Below are 19,262 nucleotides of genomic sequence, written 5' to 3' on the forward strand. Positions count from 1 at the left end.
AGTGGAGTTTATACCAAAAAGTTCTATTTTGGTCTCATCTGACCACATGACCTTCTCCCATGCCTCCTCTGGATCATCCAGATGGTCTTTGGCAAACTTCAGATGGGCCTGGACATGCGCTGGCTTGAGCAGAGGGACTCTGCGTGCGCTGCAGGATTTTAAGCCATGACGGTGTAGTGTGTTACTAACCATTGAGACTGCGGTCCCAGCTCTCTTCAGGTCATTGACCAGGTCCTCCTGTGTAGTTCTAAGCTGATCCCTCACCTTTCTCAGAGTCATTGATAGTCCACGAGGCGAGATCTTCCATGGAGCCCCAGTCCGAGGGAGATTGACAGTCATCTTGAATTTCTTCCATTTTCTAATAATTGCACCAACAGTTGCCTTCTCACCAAGCTGTTTGCCTATTGTCCTGTAGCCCATCCCAGCCTTGTGCAGGTCTACAATTTTGTCCCTAGTGTCATTAAACAGCTCTTTGGTCTTGCCCATAGTGGAGAAGTTGGAGTCTCATAGACTGAGTGTGTGGACAGGTGTCTTTTATACAGGTAACGAGTTCAAACAGGTGCAATTAATACAGGCAATGAGTGGAGGATAGGAGGGCTTCTTAAAGACAAACTAACAGGTCTTGAGAGCCAGAATTCTTGCTGGTTGGTAGGTGATCAAATACTTATTTCATGTAATAAAATGGAAATAAATTATTTAAAAATCTAACAATGTGATTTACTGGACTTTTTTTGTAGATTCTGTCTCTCACAGTTGAGGTGTACCTACGATGACAATTACAGAACTGTCCATTCTTTGTAAGTGGGACAACTTGAAAAATTGGCAGTGTATCAAATACTTATTTGCCCCACTGTATATGTCCACACTTTGCCTAATAAGAAACATTTAGCTCCACACAAACCAGGATGCAACTCCATTTTTTTACAACGTGGAACTTGTGTTACACCAACGTGTTTGGCTTATTGTCTTAATTGTTAAACCTGCTGCAGTGGTTTTCTAACGGACAGTTTTCAGGGCATGTTGTGAAAAGCACACATAAAGACAACTGTCGACTTAAGTGGTTTCTTTAGCAGATTGCTTTTTGACTCCATGAAGAAGACTTAGCATGCATTTGTAATTTTTAGAATAACTTTTTATAATCATGCACACCTGGCCAAACACAGTGAGTCCTATTGCTAAAAGCCATTGATACTAATGTTAGTAGATTGACCTGAAAGTCTAAAGGAGTGTTTGCTGATATGCTTTTTGGTTGTGTTGTGCTTCTGTACAGTTGCTGCTGACATATTACCATGGTCTGTGCTGTGTGTTATTTAAAATGATATGCTATTACATATCTTGGTTGGTTTATATTCACCACTCAGAACATTACTGTATTTGTACCCATGCTGTAGGCATAGCACTGGGGTATTGTTTGGCCAGTTAAGCTTTTATTTTGTACTTAAAGCTGAGAGTGGGCGCTACATGGTGCTTAATGATAGAAAGCTGGACTCTCAGGGACTTTGACCTCATCAAAAAAGTCAAAATAACATTTCATGTGATTGATTTAGGTTGTTTTTAGCTGTGATACATACATGATGACACCGGATAATCTCTCACACTTAGAAAAAAGTAATCTGTACCCACATGTTTATTTTTTAGGTATGAAGATGATAAACTTTAGGTCTTTTTTAAAGGAAAGTGAGGATGACTTGTGGATAGACACTGGCTGAGGCAAATTGCAGTTAAAGAACAAATTACAATCCATTCATTCATCCATTACTGTGAATCAATAAAACTTCATCACATACTAAGCTTCTTGACTCTGTCTTGTTAATGTATCATACTGTACTGTACTGCATTTTGTTTTTGCTGAGAAAGTGGCATGAATTTTGTCCTTTCTCTGCATCAGTACTGTATGTAGCATTTTCCTTCCACATGCTCTGATATATCAATTATTTTGTGGGAAGATTGTATCTGTCTAAACATGTTGCCTAAGCATTCCAGGTTCTTGGTTTGTACTGCACTTACTGGTTGGTTACAGTCCAGTAGAATACCGGGACTTTATTTTACAAGGGTCTCCTAAGCTGCCCAAAGACAACTCTTCGAAACTGATTTTCTGTGACATTATCCTTTGCAAATACTGCCCCTGAACTGAGAAACTGCCTGGTTTTTCCAGTAACAAAAATACACACAAGCGTCCAGGAATTCATGTCTAAAGTCAAGTATATCAAATGTGGTACACGTGGGTGGAGTCATCAACTATGTCTGGAAAGGAAATGTACTCTTAACAAAAGTGTGTCTTGATCACCGCTGACAAGTCCACCCAGAAAGAAAACAGCGGAGCTGTGAAGGGGTCACTGGCTGAGATGAAACAGCTGCCAGGCAAACAGGAAAGGTATACATGAAAGGAGAACACCTGGGTGTAGTCACACACATGTGGCATCCTTTCATACACTTTCAGCAATAAATACACATGCCAATGTACAAATACACACTGTACACAAGTATAGAGGACAGATTATCCAGGCTTAATTTAAGGATAAGGAAAAGGATAATCACCTTTATTGGCCAAGTATGTTACACACAAGGAATTTGTTTCCGGTACAGAACCGAGGCAGCCATCTGTGGCACCAACTCAACCGATAGCTCTAACCATCGGGGGCAATGGGGGGTTTCAGTGTCTTGCCCAAGGACACTTTGACATGTGGACTGCAGGCACCGAGATTCACACCTTCAACCTTCCGGTTGGGAGATGGCTGCTCTACCCACCGCACCACTGTCGCCTTCCCCATAAGAGGGCATAAAATAGTTTCTTTTTAGTTAGTTTAACATTTTTTAACCTGTGAAAATGGGAGTTAGTGCTTGTGCACTTTCACTTGTCTGGAAACAGTTCCATCATACTGGCAGACACTAGCTAGTGTCTAGAAATTGCTATAATAAAATATGATTTTGTAAGTCAGAACCTGATTACATCTCAGGAAGGCCCATTTTTGTGCTGTGTGGACATGTGTGGGGCTACATGCAAAGTAAAACCCAAGCAGACCAAATCACTGTACATATCAGGTCTGAAGAGGAGAAAGAAAAGAGGTGAGAAATTATGAGAACACTTTATTTGTACACTCAATCACACAGTCTTGTTTTATCCCTACAGGCCCACTTCCTATTTGCAGCATGTGTTTTTATTCAGGAGGCTCCCTTGCCACCCCACCCTGACCTGATGGGGACCACAGACAGCACCACAGTGGAGACTGTGTGCAATCGGTGAATGTCTGACCTGTCCATACAAGCTGCAAAGAACCCTCTCTGCAACACAAACATACACGCGTACAACAGTGACGTGCGGTGAGGTTGACAGCTGGTGAGGCACCGACTCTTTTACAGTCAGATTTGCAAATACAAATGAACCGTTAACAAATTGTCTGTTAACAGACAATGCGTTATGTTTTATATCTCATATCAGCATTCTTCACACAAACGTGACCCATATTTAATTTGAGGTTAAAATTTATTCCAATTGAGCTTATTTCTAACTAGAAATAATAAAAGTTTATGGTCTTACCTTTACTTGTACATGAAATCCATTTGTCAGCTGGTATGTATTACAAACCCTTTTACCGTTCGAATCCAATATTAAAACAAATGTTCTCAATAAAGAAGATCCTTCTGGACAAAAATGTCCAGACTGTCAAAAATGTTTTGATTGAAAGTCCAGATTTGCGAATTTTCTCAGCTTGGAAATGTAATCTTCCATTTTGATAAGGCGGATTGTAAAGGAAATATAAACAAGCACAAAGAAGATTGTAGGTAGCGCAAGAATCTGTGGGCTCACTAGTGCCCTCTGCCTTGAGGCAGGCGTACTGTTTGCCTCACCGAGTAACTTTTTTACTGGGTTTTATGGTTAATCTGGAGCCTAAACACGTTACAGAACTACATTTTATACATTATCCAGATTATGGCAAGGCAGAGCATATAATCAGAGTGTTTGAAAGCATTTTATTTGCGATATATAGAGGGACAGCGACACACTATTTGCATCGCATACAGTTTGTGAGGATTACACGATCCACCGAGAGGCACAGCAAAGTGCTGCCTCATCGCGCATCTCCTCCATGTATTTGAACGAGACATATGGAAATTCTGCTATTCTTTATTGAAAAAAATTCCTTCAACATTGGATTCGAACGGCAAAAGGGCCTACAACACACACCAGCCAACAAATATTAACATTTATTATATTTTATGGTTAATTTTTTTTTCTTTTCAAGATTGACAGGGGAGGCTCTGCCTCACCTGCCTCCCCTGACCGCACGTCACTGGCGTACAAACAACTGGAATGCATAACAGGTTTTGCTGTCATCTTGACATCTGGAAGCAGTGTTCCATGGCTTATAAGGCAGATAGACATAGGAAGGGGTTTTGTGATCCAATGTCAGATTGCTGTGTAGGAATGTCTTTGCTGAAAGGCAGTTGTGATAATTGTAATAACTAGGAACAGTGCTCATTAGTGTGTGGTGTGTCATTGGTGTGTGTTGTTACTGTTTGGTATGTGTACAGTAAGTGACTGTGTTTCTGTTTACTCGTGGATCATAAGCAAACCTATAAGCTCTAAATCATCACCTGGATTTGTTAGTATTTACTGATAAGTAAATGCTTTGCTGAATAATGAACACATTTACATAATTGTTCCATCCTTTTCAGGGAAAACACATTATTAGGCACATTAAATTCCCATGTCAGGCCCATTGAGAGCCTTAATGAATAAGCAGTGAGATATAATGATTTACCAAAGCAAATTAGTACAATGCCTTGTCTTAGGTGCTTGTAGAATTTTATCTACTTCTTTACGTGCTTAGTATATTGCTAAAGCATTATGTATAAGTGAATGCTTCTTTATGTGTGTGCACGCACGTACATAATGTAACCCCCAGTAGCTCCCCTCCCTGCTCTGGTTCTCTCTTCTCTACTACGAGATTTACTGCGAAACAGTCCTGTGAGAGAGTACACATGCTGTGCCCAGTTCCTTTACTGCACCCTGACAATTACTGCTATATATACCACTCCAAATGAGAGCCATGAACTGGCGTGATTATAGGGTGGAGCAGAAGCGAGCAGGAAGAGGGGGACAAGCAAAGAAAAAAAAAAGTGAGGCAAGCTTAGAGAGAAGGGGAGAGTTAGTGAGAGGAAAACTGAGAGAAGAAGGGAGACAGGCAGCATAAGTAGAAGTGACCGAAGGCCGCTGTAAATTGTATTGTGCATTTTTCATAGTATGACAAGTTACATTTTAGTCTGAATGGCTTCCTTTAAAATAGTGATGAAATTAAAGGGATGAGAAGAACAGGGGTTGGTTGGGGGGTGGGGAGAGCAGCTTCTTCTGGCCTTTTCTTGTGTGTTGAATGAATCAAGATGACGATCTCTGTCAGCAAACTTCCCCTCAGTAAATCACACAGCCGAGCTTTGCTGTAAATGCCAGAATACATTACATGGCAAAGTTACAATAACATCTGATAAAGAAATGCTGCCCTCTTCTGGAAGTGAGGGGAGACCAAAAGAATTCAGTATGACCAGGAAGTCGAAACTGAAGAAAGTGTCAGTAGTGTAATTCCCTCACTATAAGATTTAAATGACTGTGCAGATCATTTTCTTGTACAATTTGTTCAACAAGTAGAAATGTGCAAACAACAGATAATCAGATTTCTGGAAGTCTAACAAGACAATGGATATAAAAGAAGAGACTAATGTTTCACACAAACATCTCAGTAGGTGAAGCTTCCACAAGCTAATAACACCCAGCCTCCATCGCTCTTGTCCATCTATTTCTTTCCTTCCCCGTGGCTATCCAACACTTCAGCTGAGCGACAGCCTGCTGTCACTACTTCTGACTGACTGTCTGGTGACATCAGGCTGCCTAAAAAATGGATCTAGAGAAATATTGATAACAGAAGCCAGTGTTGAACTAAAATGCTCAGTGATATACCAAACAGCTGGATATAATAGGTGCCATTAGGTCAATAGATGCCAATTGCTGCAGAGCTCAGACCCTGGTGATGAGCCATTTACTAAATAGATCCGTTTACATTAAGAGGTCATGAGAAAAGTGATGAACTGGAAAATGTTGAGTAGAGAAATCACTGTTCTTTTAATCCCCCCTCCATGTGCAGAAACCATCCCTGTGGGGGGAAATAGCACAAAAATCACATTACCCATGGACCAGTTTTCATCGTACAGAAACCCACGCTCTGCCTCACTCCAGCGGTTTGCATAATTGAAAGCATCTTGGCATGAAGATAGAGTCAAGGTGGCATATCAATATGGGTGTACGCCAAGGGCATGCAGATAAGAAAAGGCTGCTTCTCTTAACAGGTCGTGTCTATGATAGGGTCACTGGTCCGCTTTAAGAAGACAGCAGGCTGGGTCCTGACTCACATACAAATAGCTATAGCTGATCAGTGATGTAGAACCCAGTAGTACGGTTCACTCCCAGTGGTGCTCATCCCTGACAACCACAAGAAAAGTTTTGTTACCAAGCCATGTCTCATTATATATGAACATAAAACTGGTGAGAGTCTCTGTGGTGCAGGATAAAGAAACCAAGTAATGATTACAGCGATTGCATGCAACATGGCTGAAAATCAGTAACTTGCTCTGTTTGGTAAGTGCAGTGTATCGTTAGCATGATTCGCTCCATTTTTGAAATCAGTATCAGTATATTAAAGAAGTATTTCAGTGATTTAGAGCTGGCCTTGGAGCTGGCCTTAGTAAAATATGAGGAATTGTAATAAACAGGTTAATAAATGGTCAAAATCAGTACAGTTGTCTAAATTATTCCCTCCAGTAAAAAGTCCCTGCTTCAGGGTAGCTGTCTCCAAATTTCAGAAACTTTGATTGGTGGCTGACTGGTCAGGTACACTCAGATTTTCTCTACACAATTAGTTTTAAACTGCAACTGAAAAAAAGCTATTTAATTGTGCTGTGACCAGCAATAATCAGAATGGAGCATCAGGGATGTTGTGATACAACATGCAGCAAACTGTATTTGCCTATTTTACATCAGACGAACCTGACAAAACAAAAGCTTGGTAATCCATTTTTAATGACAATTTCTTTTGTAAACCAATATAGATCAAGTAAAAGGTAATGACAGACCAGCCCTAAATCATGTCAGTACCTCTCTTTCTCCTGCCTAATTGTTCTGTCTTGGATCCTCCATTGCCCCACTGCTTCCCATCCTGCAACAGTATCCACTCGACACCTCTGCAGAAGGGGGAGAAGAGCCTCCTCACAAATAAAACTGTGTGCCAAACCGCATTAACCCTGCATCCTTATCGCCTTTCTGACTTGAGACATTTTACGAGTGGGGGCTGTCAGCGCCCTCACACTCCAACAACAAGAGGAGGCATGCTTTATGCACTACTGCACTACCAGCACCACTGTTTACTGGACACCTTGATCATTTCACTGCATGTACACTAGGAAAGGTCACATTTGGGACTTCAATTTATCACATCTCATTATATGACAACTATATAATGTAGCTTTTAAAGCTGTTCCTGGCCAAGGGACGGGCAAAACACACATAAACAGAGCTATGTACACACATCTAGGCCAAAGACCTGTCGTGTGCTGTAGCTGACAGTCTAAACCAACTCTCTCGATTCTCCTGAGGCTTCTGTCCACACAAACTCCGACTGCACTGGCCCATACTTTTCATCCTTACTGTGGAGAACTTAACTGTGTGCCAAGAATGTGTACACATTTCCACATCTACCTTATAATAGGTGTAAAACAATTTGAAAACATTTTAAATTAAGTATCCAGTGGATTATTGGTCAACATGCGCCGCCAGGAAAAATGATTTCATTCTCCTACTTTTACAATTTAAATGTTTGGTTTGATCATTTTTGGTCTTCAGCTACTGTTTGTTGTATTCATGCCAGCAACGTCACTCTGGCTCACACCTGACTACAGCATTAATATATACAAAATATCATTATCATATGGGGCTTTGGCCCCTTGTGGTTTCTGTAGCAGTAACTTAATTCTGCTCCACTAATCGCAATAATTATAGATATTACAGTAGCCGTGGTAATTACTATAGAGCTCTGGCTCCTATCCTTTAATGGATGTTTAAACAAACACATTTCAGATAAGTTTGGGGCTAAAACTAATTTATGGCCTCAGAGAGGAGATCAATCAGGTGAAGGGGTTGGGGCTGGAAGGCTGTAATACACTGGGGTTCAGTAATTAATATAGAATGCAGTAAGAGCTGGATCTTCTTTTATTTTTCAATTCTGCTTCCCTTTCTTCCTCACATCCCTCCTTCTATGCATGCCTTTGCCAGATTATTTATCTGTGCTGTCACACCGTTGTTGTGATTATGGATGTCATGCAGTCGTAAAGCGCTCCACAATCAATAGGCCTGAAATTAAACCAAAAAATGAATTTCCGCGGTGTCGGCCAAATGCACTCCTGAGCAGGAATTACCTTGCAGGAGAATGGCTGATTACCCCACTGAGGAGACAGCGACAGAAGCACAGGTGGAGGGATAGTGTCTGAAGGAGGCTATCACCAATGGAAGCACTGCAGGACTGAGAACTTGTGGTTGAGCAGTTGTTAGTCTGTTGTCAGTTTTACAACTTTCTTACAGTTACATACCAGAAAACATATGGCACATATGTTGAAACTTTGTATTGTGCATTCAGTGAAATTATGCAATGGTCAGTTTTAACAGCTGCAGTTGTTTTGGAGAGTAACAAGCAAAATATGAAACCTGGAGCTCTCTGTGTTTTAGGGTTATGCACCAACTTTCACTGTGCTATCTACCAGCTACTGCTATTTATCCGCAGCATGTGACATATACTGTAGCTAGCGACAGAAGGCATGTAATGTTTTCAATACACCACCTGTAACTCCCTGAAACCATCCTGTCTTCTAGTATCTTTCCTCTTCTGCACATTCCCCTACCGGAGATGGATGCATCCTTTAGTTTCTCAATTGTTTCCCTTGTCCCTCATTTAGAATCGATTTGCTATTAATGCCAGAGCATCACACAGGGAGAGGGTGACAGGGACCGAGGTGGCTGCAGCTGCTTGACAGGCTTCTTCATCTCCAAACAGGAAGCTTGCTTTACATCAGCCATGGGGCGGGAACTGTCATCAGGGGACCTGAGGGGTAATGGGTTGGATTTATACTCTCCTCTCCTCTCCTCCTCTCCATGTGGACCAAGTTGCAAGAAGCTGGATACACTTATCTGAGAGTATTTTCAATGTTCCTTTTGAGTATTAAGATTAAGGTGTGGAGACAGGTGGCAGATTTGAGATCTATGCTGCAGAGGAATTTAAAAAGTATGACTTGCTATTTTGACAAGCTATGAAATATGAGCTTAAATTCAAGCATGGTTATGACTTTAATGCATTTATATAACATGGTCAAGTACTTTGCTTAGAGCAATTTCTTTCCTTTCCCCTGACTTGACATGTCAAGACAAATTTCACTCACCACTCTCCCAAGGAGTCTGGTACTGGGAAATAACCACAGTTTGGTTTTCAGATCAATTTGACAAATCCTCTAAGAGCTATAAAATAGTCTTTGAGCAAATACTTGCCTGACACTCTGCATTAGGAGACAAAAATCTGACACAAGACTGACAACTAACCATGTGGCTTCTGGGTTTACAAAGAAACTTTACACTCTGTCACTTATAACATTGTGCCGAGATGTCAATAAAGGTTAGTATTTTGAACACATGGAGGACAGTGATTCCTGGAGGCAAAATGCATTAGACCTCAATGCAGTCACAGGAATTGTGTCAGCCTTCAGCTCTGACCCAGCTTCAAGTAAAAGTGATGAAAACATCATGTGACACCGTGCCCTGGTTTCACAGTTATACTCGGAGGAAAAAGTGAAAAGTTAATTCTAGTAAGTGATTCCTTCAGAGTAGACAGACTGAAATCCACCACTTTAAATTCAACAATATGCATATAACTGATATCCAGCACTTATCCTTTTTGTTTTATGATGACTTTGCCCATCAACTGTTTGATTCTTTTACTGGAGCTCTGTTTCTGTTTCTTCCTCTCGCGCTGTCCCTCGCCCATCCTCATGAGCATCGCACGGACTGAACTCATTCTCAACTATTTATTAGCTTTATTTCCTGAGATCAGCTGTAAAAATCACATATTCATACGTTAAATTAAAAAGTGATTGATAGCAAAGCACAGCAGAGAGTGTACAAAATCTCATGATGGAATAAATAAATAAATATATCAGTTTGGAACTGCAAAAGATGAAGAGAAAACAAATATTGTTTTTAAATTCTCCACAGATTTGTGAAACCTTTCAACTTCAGGAGATGAGTTGTTGTTCAGGGAAAGGAAAAACTGACACTTGGTAAATTTGTAGCCACATAAGCAAATAATGATCAGTATCTAAACTCAAATGTAAAAGGGTACCATGGCTCAGGGTCAAAAAAGCAGCTTGACTTTAAAGGAGCTGGTCATCTACTAGCCTCTCTCCTCTGTGAGGTGAACTGAGTGTGGAGAAACAGGTTCACTCAGAAAGTGACACTTAATGGGATATATACAGATTGTGTCATGCATTACAGGGCTCAGTGGTTATGGAAGCATTTCAGAGGAGAGAGAGGCAGAGAAATATGGCAGCATCCATCAAAGGCTCAGCCAGAGTGGAAAAGGTGCAGGAACAGGGAGGGAATGAGGGCTAAGGGTTGGGGGGCTGCCAAGGACATTTAAGAGAGCTGTCAGGTGAGGCTGATCTATGAAGGACCCTGCTGGCTAAACCTATATCCTAGTATATGAGTAAGTGTGTGTGTATGTGTGTGTGTGTGTGTGTGTAAGTGCAAAGTGCACTCACACCACTTCATGTTGTAACACATTCTTACACCTTAGAGGCTTCATTACAGTAGAGTAGCATCAGTGCACAGGTTCAAAGAGCAGAACTGGAGTTCATCCGCATTGAAAATCAAATGTTTTCATTCCGTTCATGGAATGAAACTAACAAACAAACAAACAAAAACTGCTACAAGGGCTTAATTGTTCAACTTCGAAAAGCGATATAATAGGAATGATATGTCATAAAAAGGCTTTAAGTGCTTACATGCTGAGAACTGAAAGGGAGACTGTGTGTTTCGGCCGTTCTCCTGGAGCTGGAGTCACCAGGTAAACCAGACACATCTACAGATGGTGTGATCAGTTTTTGACGCATTTATGTAAGTTACTCCAGGCATAAATCAATATTTTTGCTATTCTATTTTGATCGGTGTACTTTCCATTCTCACAGCCATCTGTGTCAGCTTGACATCCTTGGTACTTTCTGTCAGCGCTAATCTCACATTTCACATGCACTGTCACTGCCCTAACATTACACATACAGATCAGGTCAAAGATGGATTACTCACTGTATTACACTAGCCTCTACAGCACTGCAGTTACCACGTTCTGGTTCTAACAGCTTCACAAAAACATTGCTCCAGGAAGTGGAGCCTCCCACAGTGAAATCTGAGGTAGCTCAGTGGCAGCAGCAGCAGAGCAGCAGTGGGAAACTACCAGCAGGCAAGGGGGGGAGATGGGGGGGAGATACAGCACTGGGACCATTACTAAAGCTTAATGATATGAGAAGTGTTCTCCTGTCCAACGCAACGCGGGTTCATCATGGCGCTGTAGCACTATACATCTTTCAGCAGCCCTTTAAGAGGAAAGGGGACATTTCCTCATGCTGTAGTAAGAACTCCTACTCACTACAAGCACTATTTTAAGATCAGTGCTGCAGGGGTTGCAACCTTGTTGATGCGTGAGGGTGAGGTAAAGTGGAGAGCTGGATGAGTGTGTGTAGCTGGTGGAGACGGTCACAAACCACAACATCTTGTCTGGGATTTGTTCCAGAGTACCCCAGGGGAAGGAATACAATTCACTTGCTGCCTCAAAGTCACACTATACACTGCCACTGGCTTCAGATCAGTGCTGATAGATGTCTCTTTGCCTCCTCATAAATAAAAACACATTGGTCTCTGCTGTAAGAGACTGTACAGTATATCAGGGAGTAAATAGCTGAAGGTATCATGTGCTGCAATAAGTCAAGCCTGGAGGAGTTTTTCTTTCTCTAATGCTTCACATTTTGTGACTGTGTCAGAGAACTCTGCAACCTGTAAATCAAATGGGGCAGAATGCAATACAAGAGCAAGTCGAGTAAGTAAATGCAGTGTTGACTTTAAGTCTTTAACTTAATTTTATAGCCTTGAATCACTATGCACTAGGGAAAGGCTTAACATTTCTGTCCTAGTGTTTGCACAGTTTGAGTCACAGCCGCCTGCCTGTGGATTTACACCAGTAGATCACAGTCAACAACAGTAAAGACAGAAGTGCACTGCTTTATGACTTCAGCACTTTCACTTTGTTGTCTTCCAGCACCGGTGAGTTTAAATTATGGTGGGGGACGTCCTTGAGATGTGAACATCTCATTTCACCAGACTGCTCACAACCACACCTAATTTCATTGGGGGTCTCTGGGAGGCTGGACTCAGTGGAGCATGACATAAGAATTATGCATCTAACAGCAGTAAACCTGCAAACACCACTCTGTCTGACTCACACACACACTTGAGATTGCTCTAAGACATAACTAACGTTTTGCTCATCACTTTGAGAAAGAATTATTTATTATTTTTCAGGGTCTGCTACTGTTGCTTGTATTTCTGCTCAAACACCTACAGCTGAAACAGCTCTAGGTCTTTTTAGATAACACAAAAGAAGCAGTTAGCCTAATCATTGTTTTATTTGTAAGTGTTCTTTTAACCACTTTAATTATAACCTATAAAACTGAAGACTTGACAATCTGTGAATGAAAATAAACATTTTGTGACCATGAAATGACAGTTACTGGAAATGTAGTTCTATTACTGTGAGGTTAATAGAAACCACTGCTTTCTAGGGATGCAGAAATAAGCTGTTCTTGATCTCCCTGACAACTGTGCTCTGGTGGTTTTCACACAAGCCATGCATTATTCCTTATCTTGCAAAAACTTTGATCTAAAAACGGCAGGACTGATGTACTTTCTTGAATTTAATGTTTAACCAATTATCAACCATAAGTAATACAACTAAAAACTAAATCCATATATACAAAATTTCAAGAAAAAAAGAGTTAGAGCATCCCAGATGAAGCAAGGAAACTCCGCATCCTGCTCCAGCTGCGCCCCACTGCTGTCGCATCACAGTGGGGACACCTGGGGACACGCCCACCCACTGGTTCCCTGCACCGTTATTGGCTGCCACTTTAAATATTCCGCAAGCTGTCCGGTGATTGGCTCAGATCACACACAAGCCATTTCATAAAGCAAATCTTTTGGAAGTTGTGTAAAGGGAATAAGTAGGGAAAACCCTAGAGATAAGCGCGACATCCATAGAACAATTAGCTGGCTGTACCCGCCTGTCTTTCTCTCTCTCCTTGCTGTCAGTCGCTGGAGCATTTGTCGGAGTTTCCGAGGATCTCTCCATCTGTGAGTACCCGAGTTTGCTTGCTGCTGATGCTGCTGCTGCTGCTGCTGGCTTCCTCTGGGTTTCAGGATAATTGCAGCGCTGCGCTGGGATCTGCTGCAGAAAGAGCCGAGAGGAAGTTGAAGGCAACTTTCTTCTCAGAGCAATTGTTAAGTCCCGAATGAGACGCTTGCTTTTCAGATTTACAGTCAGATAGCTCGCAATAGGCTGCATAAGAAACGATGGCCTCGTTTTTCTTTTGTTAATTTTATTTTTCAGCAGTTATTCGTGTTTTAATAAGAGCTTTGGCATGGATGCACATTTTATAGTCATTTCTTCCACAGGTTCTTACTTTAAATGAGGTGTTTGGTTTTTATATAGGACCTAGCAGTTTATCCTATTTCATGTTCTACAAATATAGTAAAGTATCAATCGATCGTTATATTAATAAACTATTATGCATTATGAATTTATAGGTTATTCAGCTTCATGCATCATATGGGTGGTAAATTCAGGAGGGTAACTTTCTACAGAAACTCCCACAGCTATCAGAAATGTTTTCATTACTAAATGTTCATTCCACTTAAAATGGTCCTTGATATTTTCAGTGTTCTGTTACAGTAAAAAGCATATGAGGAGTTAGGTGAGTGGCTGCAGTGTGTCTTTGCTGGAATGAGGTGTGTTATTGTTTGATATGTGATAAGTGTCAGAGGAATTAGAGCTTAACACAACTGCTCAGAGTAACTGGTAAGTGTAATTCACTGGGAGTGGTACAGCACGCGTGTGTGTGTGTGTGTGTGTGTGTTCTGCTTTGAGGCCGTCCTTCACAGGGAAGAGCTCATGGAACCTGTGTTCATAACTGAGGCCGGCTCTTTGTCGCAGTGTTATCAGGATCAGAGCTGGGCTTGAACGCTCCAGAAAGCTCATGCTGATGTTGCACGCTGTGGTAATGGCCTTTTAATGCCAAAATAAATAACCACATCGAAACATTTCTCTGCTTCATAAAACATTTGTTTCTATTTCAAGGTCTTTGGCTGGTTTACTGTAACTTGATGCTAGAGGGACATGTTGTTGTTGACCCTGCAGATGTCACAGTCTAAAATGCCAGAGAATGCATCAAATGCTTTGTGCTTGTAGAAAAGTCACATTGCAACTTAGTTGATGACTCAAGTGAGGTGTCTCAGATTTTACTGGAGTGAATGTGGAGCAAAGTCACTGCACACACTTCACTGAATGTGCTCAGTGCTCAGTGCTCAGTGGTACAGCACGTTGTTTCACCTAGCTGGCCACTGATGGCTTTAAGTACTCATCTGTCATTTTTCTAACTCACTTTTCTCTGTGGTTACTATTTTTTATGGCTGAGTTAGTGGGGATATTTTTCTTTTTCTCTGTTTTCAGATTGGCACTGAGCTAAAATATACTTTCATGGTGCCCTATTTTGCATTTTACTCTCATTTGCATGAAAATTTCAACTTGAGTTGTGAGTTTGTAGCAGCTGCATTGTCTTGTCCTCCAGTTGTCTATTTTAAAAGGATTCTACAGGTGTATCTTCACCCGTCACACTTTTTTTTTTATTTCGACTTTCTTTTTCATCCTTTTTTTAATTTATAGCTTCTATCTAACATGGAGCACATGAGCAAGTCTGTAAAGCTACCTTCTGCAGTCTGGAACTGCTCGGCTCATTTGTCATTACATCCAGCTCAAACAGTGAGAAACTACCTCACCTTGAGCTCCCAGGTTTTGTTAATTAACCCTTCTTGCTAACTGCCACAGTCTACACCGCTGCAAGCGCTCCAGCCAGTCTTATCGCCCAGCTGCCTGCCAGGAGAACTAGCATTAGACCTGGCCATATTTCTGCAGGTGTCAGCGGAGGCGCTTCCTCTTCCTACCGTGCCTTTGAGAGCAATACTCAAACAGCAATGTAGTTTTATCTTAAATCAGATTGTTGAAGGAAATGTTAAAGAACCATATATCATCTGGACGTTTGGAGCAGAAAGAGAGAATCTGCAGCAACAGTGGAGATGGGAACAGCTAATGAGTTTTATGACGGAGGCTGCATTCATAAATCTGCAGGGAGAGAAAATCAACTTGTCAGCTTGTAAATAGCATTTAGTGTGAACTTGTGTGTGTAAAGTTTTGTGGTACTGTTCATGATGGGTGCTTTGTTTTAGGCTTAAGGAGGTGACCTTCTTCTTTCCCTTCTCCCCTCTGCCATGTTTCTCTTCTTTCTTTTCAGTCCAAGCATCAGAAACCCCACCTCTACCTGCTTCTCAACTGGATGGGATAATTCCCTCTATGTTCACCTACTGACCACTAAAATGACACTTAACACAAACCTTTTATTATAAAAAAAACTTTTTCCCAACTTAGAGTTGGTCACTCTCCTCAAGAAAGCAGCACCTCAGGTCTGTTATATCAAGGGATGTTGGTTTCCTCTGAGCTCTCACAGCCTCTGTCTGATGTCCTGCGTCATGTATGGATTTTCTGTCTACATATGATGGGTTGTTGAGCTCCAACCTTGCAGATTCCTGCTTATTGTGATAACATATTTTCCCTTCAGGTGAGGATGTTGTGGCTGGTTTTGTTCCTGCCTTCCCTCTGTTCGTCTCAGCGATCAGAGCCCATGTTCTCAGCTATAACCAAGACAGTCCTTCCTCCAGACTATGACAACAACCCCACCCAGCTCAACTACGGTGTGGCCATCACTGATGTGGACGGGGATGGAGACCTAGAGATGTTTGTAGCTGGGTGAGGAACAGGGTGGTAAGGGGCTGGGGGTGGTGTGTGCGTTGGAGGGGGGTAGCTGTTGTAAAAATCTCCAAGTTAAATTTATTCTAGATTCAGAAGTAGCCCCTAAATGTCCCCTTGCTCTTTGCACCTTGTTATAACCATTCAATAAATTTTTTATTATAGACATTTAGAGCCATAAATTAACTTCTGAGTGATATTTAATTCGTAATCAGATGCTAAAATAAAAGTGCACTGTCATTTTCCAAACTAAAGGTTGAAGACAAAAATAAAAGACTACCAAACGAGAGATAGTAAGGCTGCCCTGAGGCTCACTCAGCTGATGAAAATGGATGTGATTGGATGGCGAGCCATTGATGGGAACAGTTTGGCAAGCTTGCCTCTATCCAGTGAAGCAGCAATGAATTTCTCAATACTTAATAGAATATAGATGGACCAAAATGACCCTGCTTAATAAATGTCATTTAGCCAAGACATCCTACTCAGCAAGTATCCTGGACAGGAGGGCATCACAAAACCTCAAAGAGGATTAATTTCATTAGGGATTAGAAGAACCATGGGATGGAGTTTTCATTACAGTAACATTTTTAACCTTCAGCCACTTCTAAAAAATATACAGTGCCTTGCGAAAGTATTCGGCCCCCTTGAACTTTGCGACCTTTTGCCACATTTCAGGCTTCAAACATAAAGATATAAAACTGTAATTTTTTGTGAAGAATCAACAACAAGTGGGACACAATCATGAAGTGGAACGAAATTTATTGGATATGTCAAACTTTTTTAACAAATAAAAAACTGAAAAACTGGGCGTGCAAAATTATTCAGCCCCCTTAAGTTAATACTTTGTAGCGCCACCTTTTGCTGCGATTACAGCTGTAAGTCGCTTGGGGTATGTCTCTATCAGTTTTGCACATCGAGAGACGGAAATTTTTGCCCATTCCTCCTTGCAAAACAGCTCAAGCTCAGTGAGGTTGGATGGAGAGCATTTGTGAACAGCAGTTTTCAGTTCTTTCCACAGATTCTCGACTGGATTCAGGTCTGGACTTTGACTTGGCCATTCTAACACCTGGATATGTTTATTTGTGAACCATTCCATTGTAGATTTTGCTTTATGTTTTGGATCATTGTCTTGTTGGAAGACAAATCTCCGTCCCAGTCTCAGGTCTTTTGCAGACTCCATCAGGTTTCCTTCCAGAATGGTCCTGTATTTGGCTCCATCCATCTTCCCATCAATTCTAACCATCTTCCCTGTCCCTGCTGAAGAAAAGCAGGCCCAAACCACGATGCTGCCACCACCATGTTTGACAGTGGGGATGGTGTGTTCAGGGTGATGAGCTGTGTTGCTTTTACGCCAAACATAACGTTTTGCATTGTTGCCAAAAAGTTCGATTTTGGTTTCATCTGACCAGAGCACCTTCTTCCACATGTTTGGTGTGTCTCCCAGGTGGCTTGTGGCAAACTTTAAACGACACTTTTTATGGATATCTTTAAGAAATGGCTTTCTTCTTGCCACTCTTCCATAAAGGCCAGATTTGTGCAGTATACGACTGATTGTTGTCCTATGGACAGAGTCTCCCACCTCAGCTGTAGATCTCTGCAGTTCATCCAGAGTGATCATGGGCCTCTTGGCTGCATCTCTGATCAGTCTTCTCCTTGTATGAGCTGAAAGTTTAGAGGGACGGCCAGGTCTTGGTAGATTTGCAGTGGTCTGATACTCCTTCCATTTCAATATTATCGCTTGCACAGTGCTCCTTGGGATGTTTAAAGCTTGGGAAATCTTTTTGTATCCAAATCCGGCTTTAAACTTCTCCACAACAGTATCTCGGACCTGCCTGGTGTGTTCCTTGTTCTTCATGATGCTCTCTGCGCTTTAAACAGACCTCTGAGACTATCACAGTGCAGGTGCATTTATACGGAGACTTGATTACACACAGGTGGATTCTATTTATCATCATTAGTCATTTAGGTCAACATTGGATCATTCAGAGATCCTCACTGAACTTCTGGAGAGAGTTTGCTGCACTGAAAGTAAAGGGGCTGAATAATTTTGCTTACTATGGTGGTAAAAGTCACATGAGGTCGCTGTAAGAATATTTTCATTTGCCAGTTAACGGTCAGAACAGAGAAGTGTTTAAAATGTTGATAGATCAGATTGTTGTCCTTTCTGTGGCCTCTTTTCTGTGTCTCTCACAGGGCAGAATTTCAAAAGCTTTTGTGACCTCGGAATCTAAACATTTAGTCAAAATTTGACTTTGACAGCAAGCTCTTGTTTCACTCTCCAGTTTAGCAGCAACAGGATGAATGTTAATAGGTACCCCGAAGAAAGTGTATAATCAGTAGCCAACTCAAGGTTATGGCAATGCCAAATATAAAAAAACTGATTATAAAAATGTTAATTGGTCATTTTAAAGGCCCTGAAAAGCCATTATTCTAGCCTGCTTCTTAATGTGAAATATGTGGCCCTCCAAGAATGGCTTTGTTAAAGTTGAAACAGTTTGGTTTATTTTAATTAAAAGATTTTCTGTATTTGTGTGTTTTGTCTGTGTTCCTCTCATTGGTTTTTGTCTCATTTAAAAGGTAATGTCATGTAAGTCTGAGCAGCAATCAGAATTGATCAACATTTGACTCAAAGTCTGATGACGGTTACATGTATGTTGCCAGGCTGCTGTCAATCATATGCGACTGAACAGCTCTCACACAATGCTGATGTAGCACATTAGCAGTTAAAAAGTTTATACAAGGCACAAAATTCAGGCAGTAGAACCATATATATTTTTTTTATTCCACATATTCTTTTGTCAAAACCTGGTGCCTAGCTTACCCCTCTAGAGGCTGTTCATCAGACTTTCACAAAATACTTTAACAACTTGTTTCCATATGAAATGATACTCCCCAAGACCTCAAAACAGATATGAATATTTGAAACTAACTGCACAGCAGGATCTTGAGTAGGTTTATCTACAAATAAAGCAACATAATCACTGTTTTCAGGATTTTTAGGCAGCATCATTAAGCAGCTGTAGAACCTACTGTGAATGGCACTGTATGATT

General features: G+C 41.2%; 1 protein-coding gene across 1 annotated transcript in view; it reads left to right on the forward strand.

The window, feature by feature from the left end:
• The first annotated feature begins 13,355 nt into the window (after positions 1-13,355).
• Positions 13,356-19,262, forward strand: part of crtac1b (cartilage acidic protein 1b) — a 21,469-nt gene continuing 15,562 nt past the window's right edge. Inside the window, exons 1-2 of the mRNA XM_020601590.1 lie at positions 13,356-13,486; positions 16,024-16,211. Coding sequence (XP_020457246.1) covers positions 16,030-16,211 — 182 coding nt within the window. The 5' untranslated portion in view covers positions 13,356-13,486; positions 16,024-16,029. The remainder of the gene's footprint in view (positions 13,487-16,023; positions 16,212-19,262) is intronic.

This window comes from Monopterus albus, unplaced genomic scaffold (genome assembly GCF_001952655.1).
Source record: "Monopterus albus unplaced genomic scaffold, M_albus_1.0 scaffold52.1, whole genome shotgun sequence".
Lineage (NCBI taxonomy): Eukaryota > Metazoa > Chordata > Actinopteri > Synbranchiformes > Synbranchidae > Monopterus > Monopterus albus.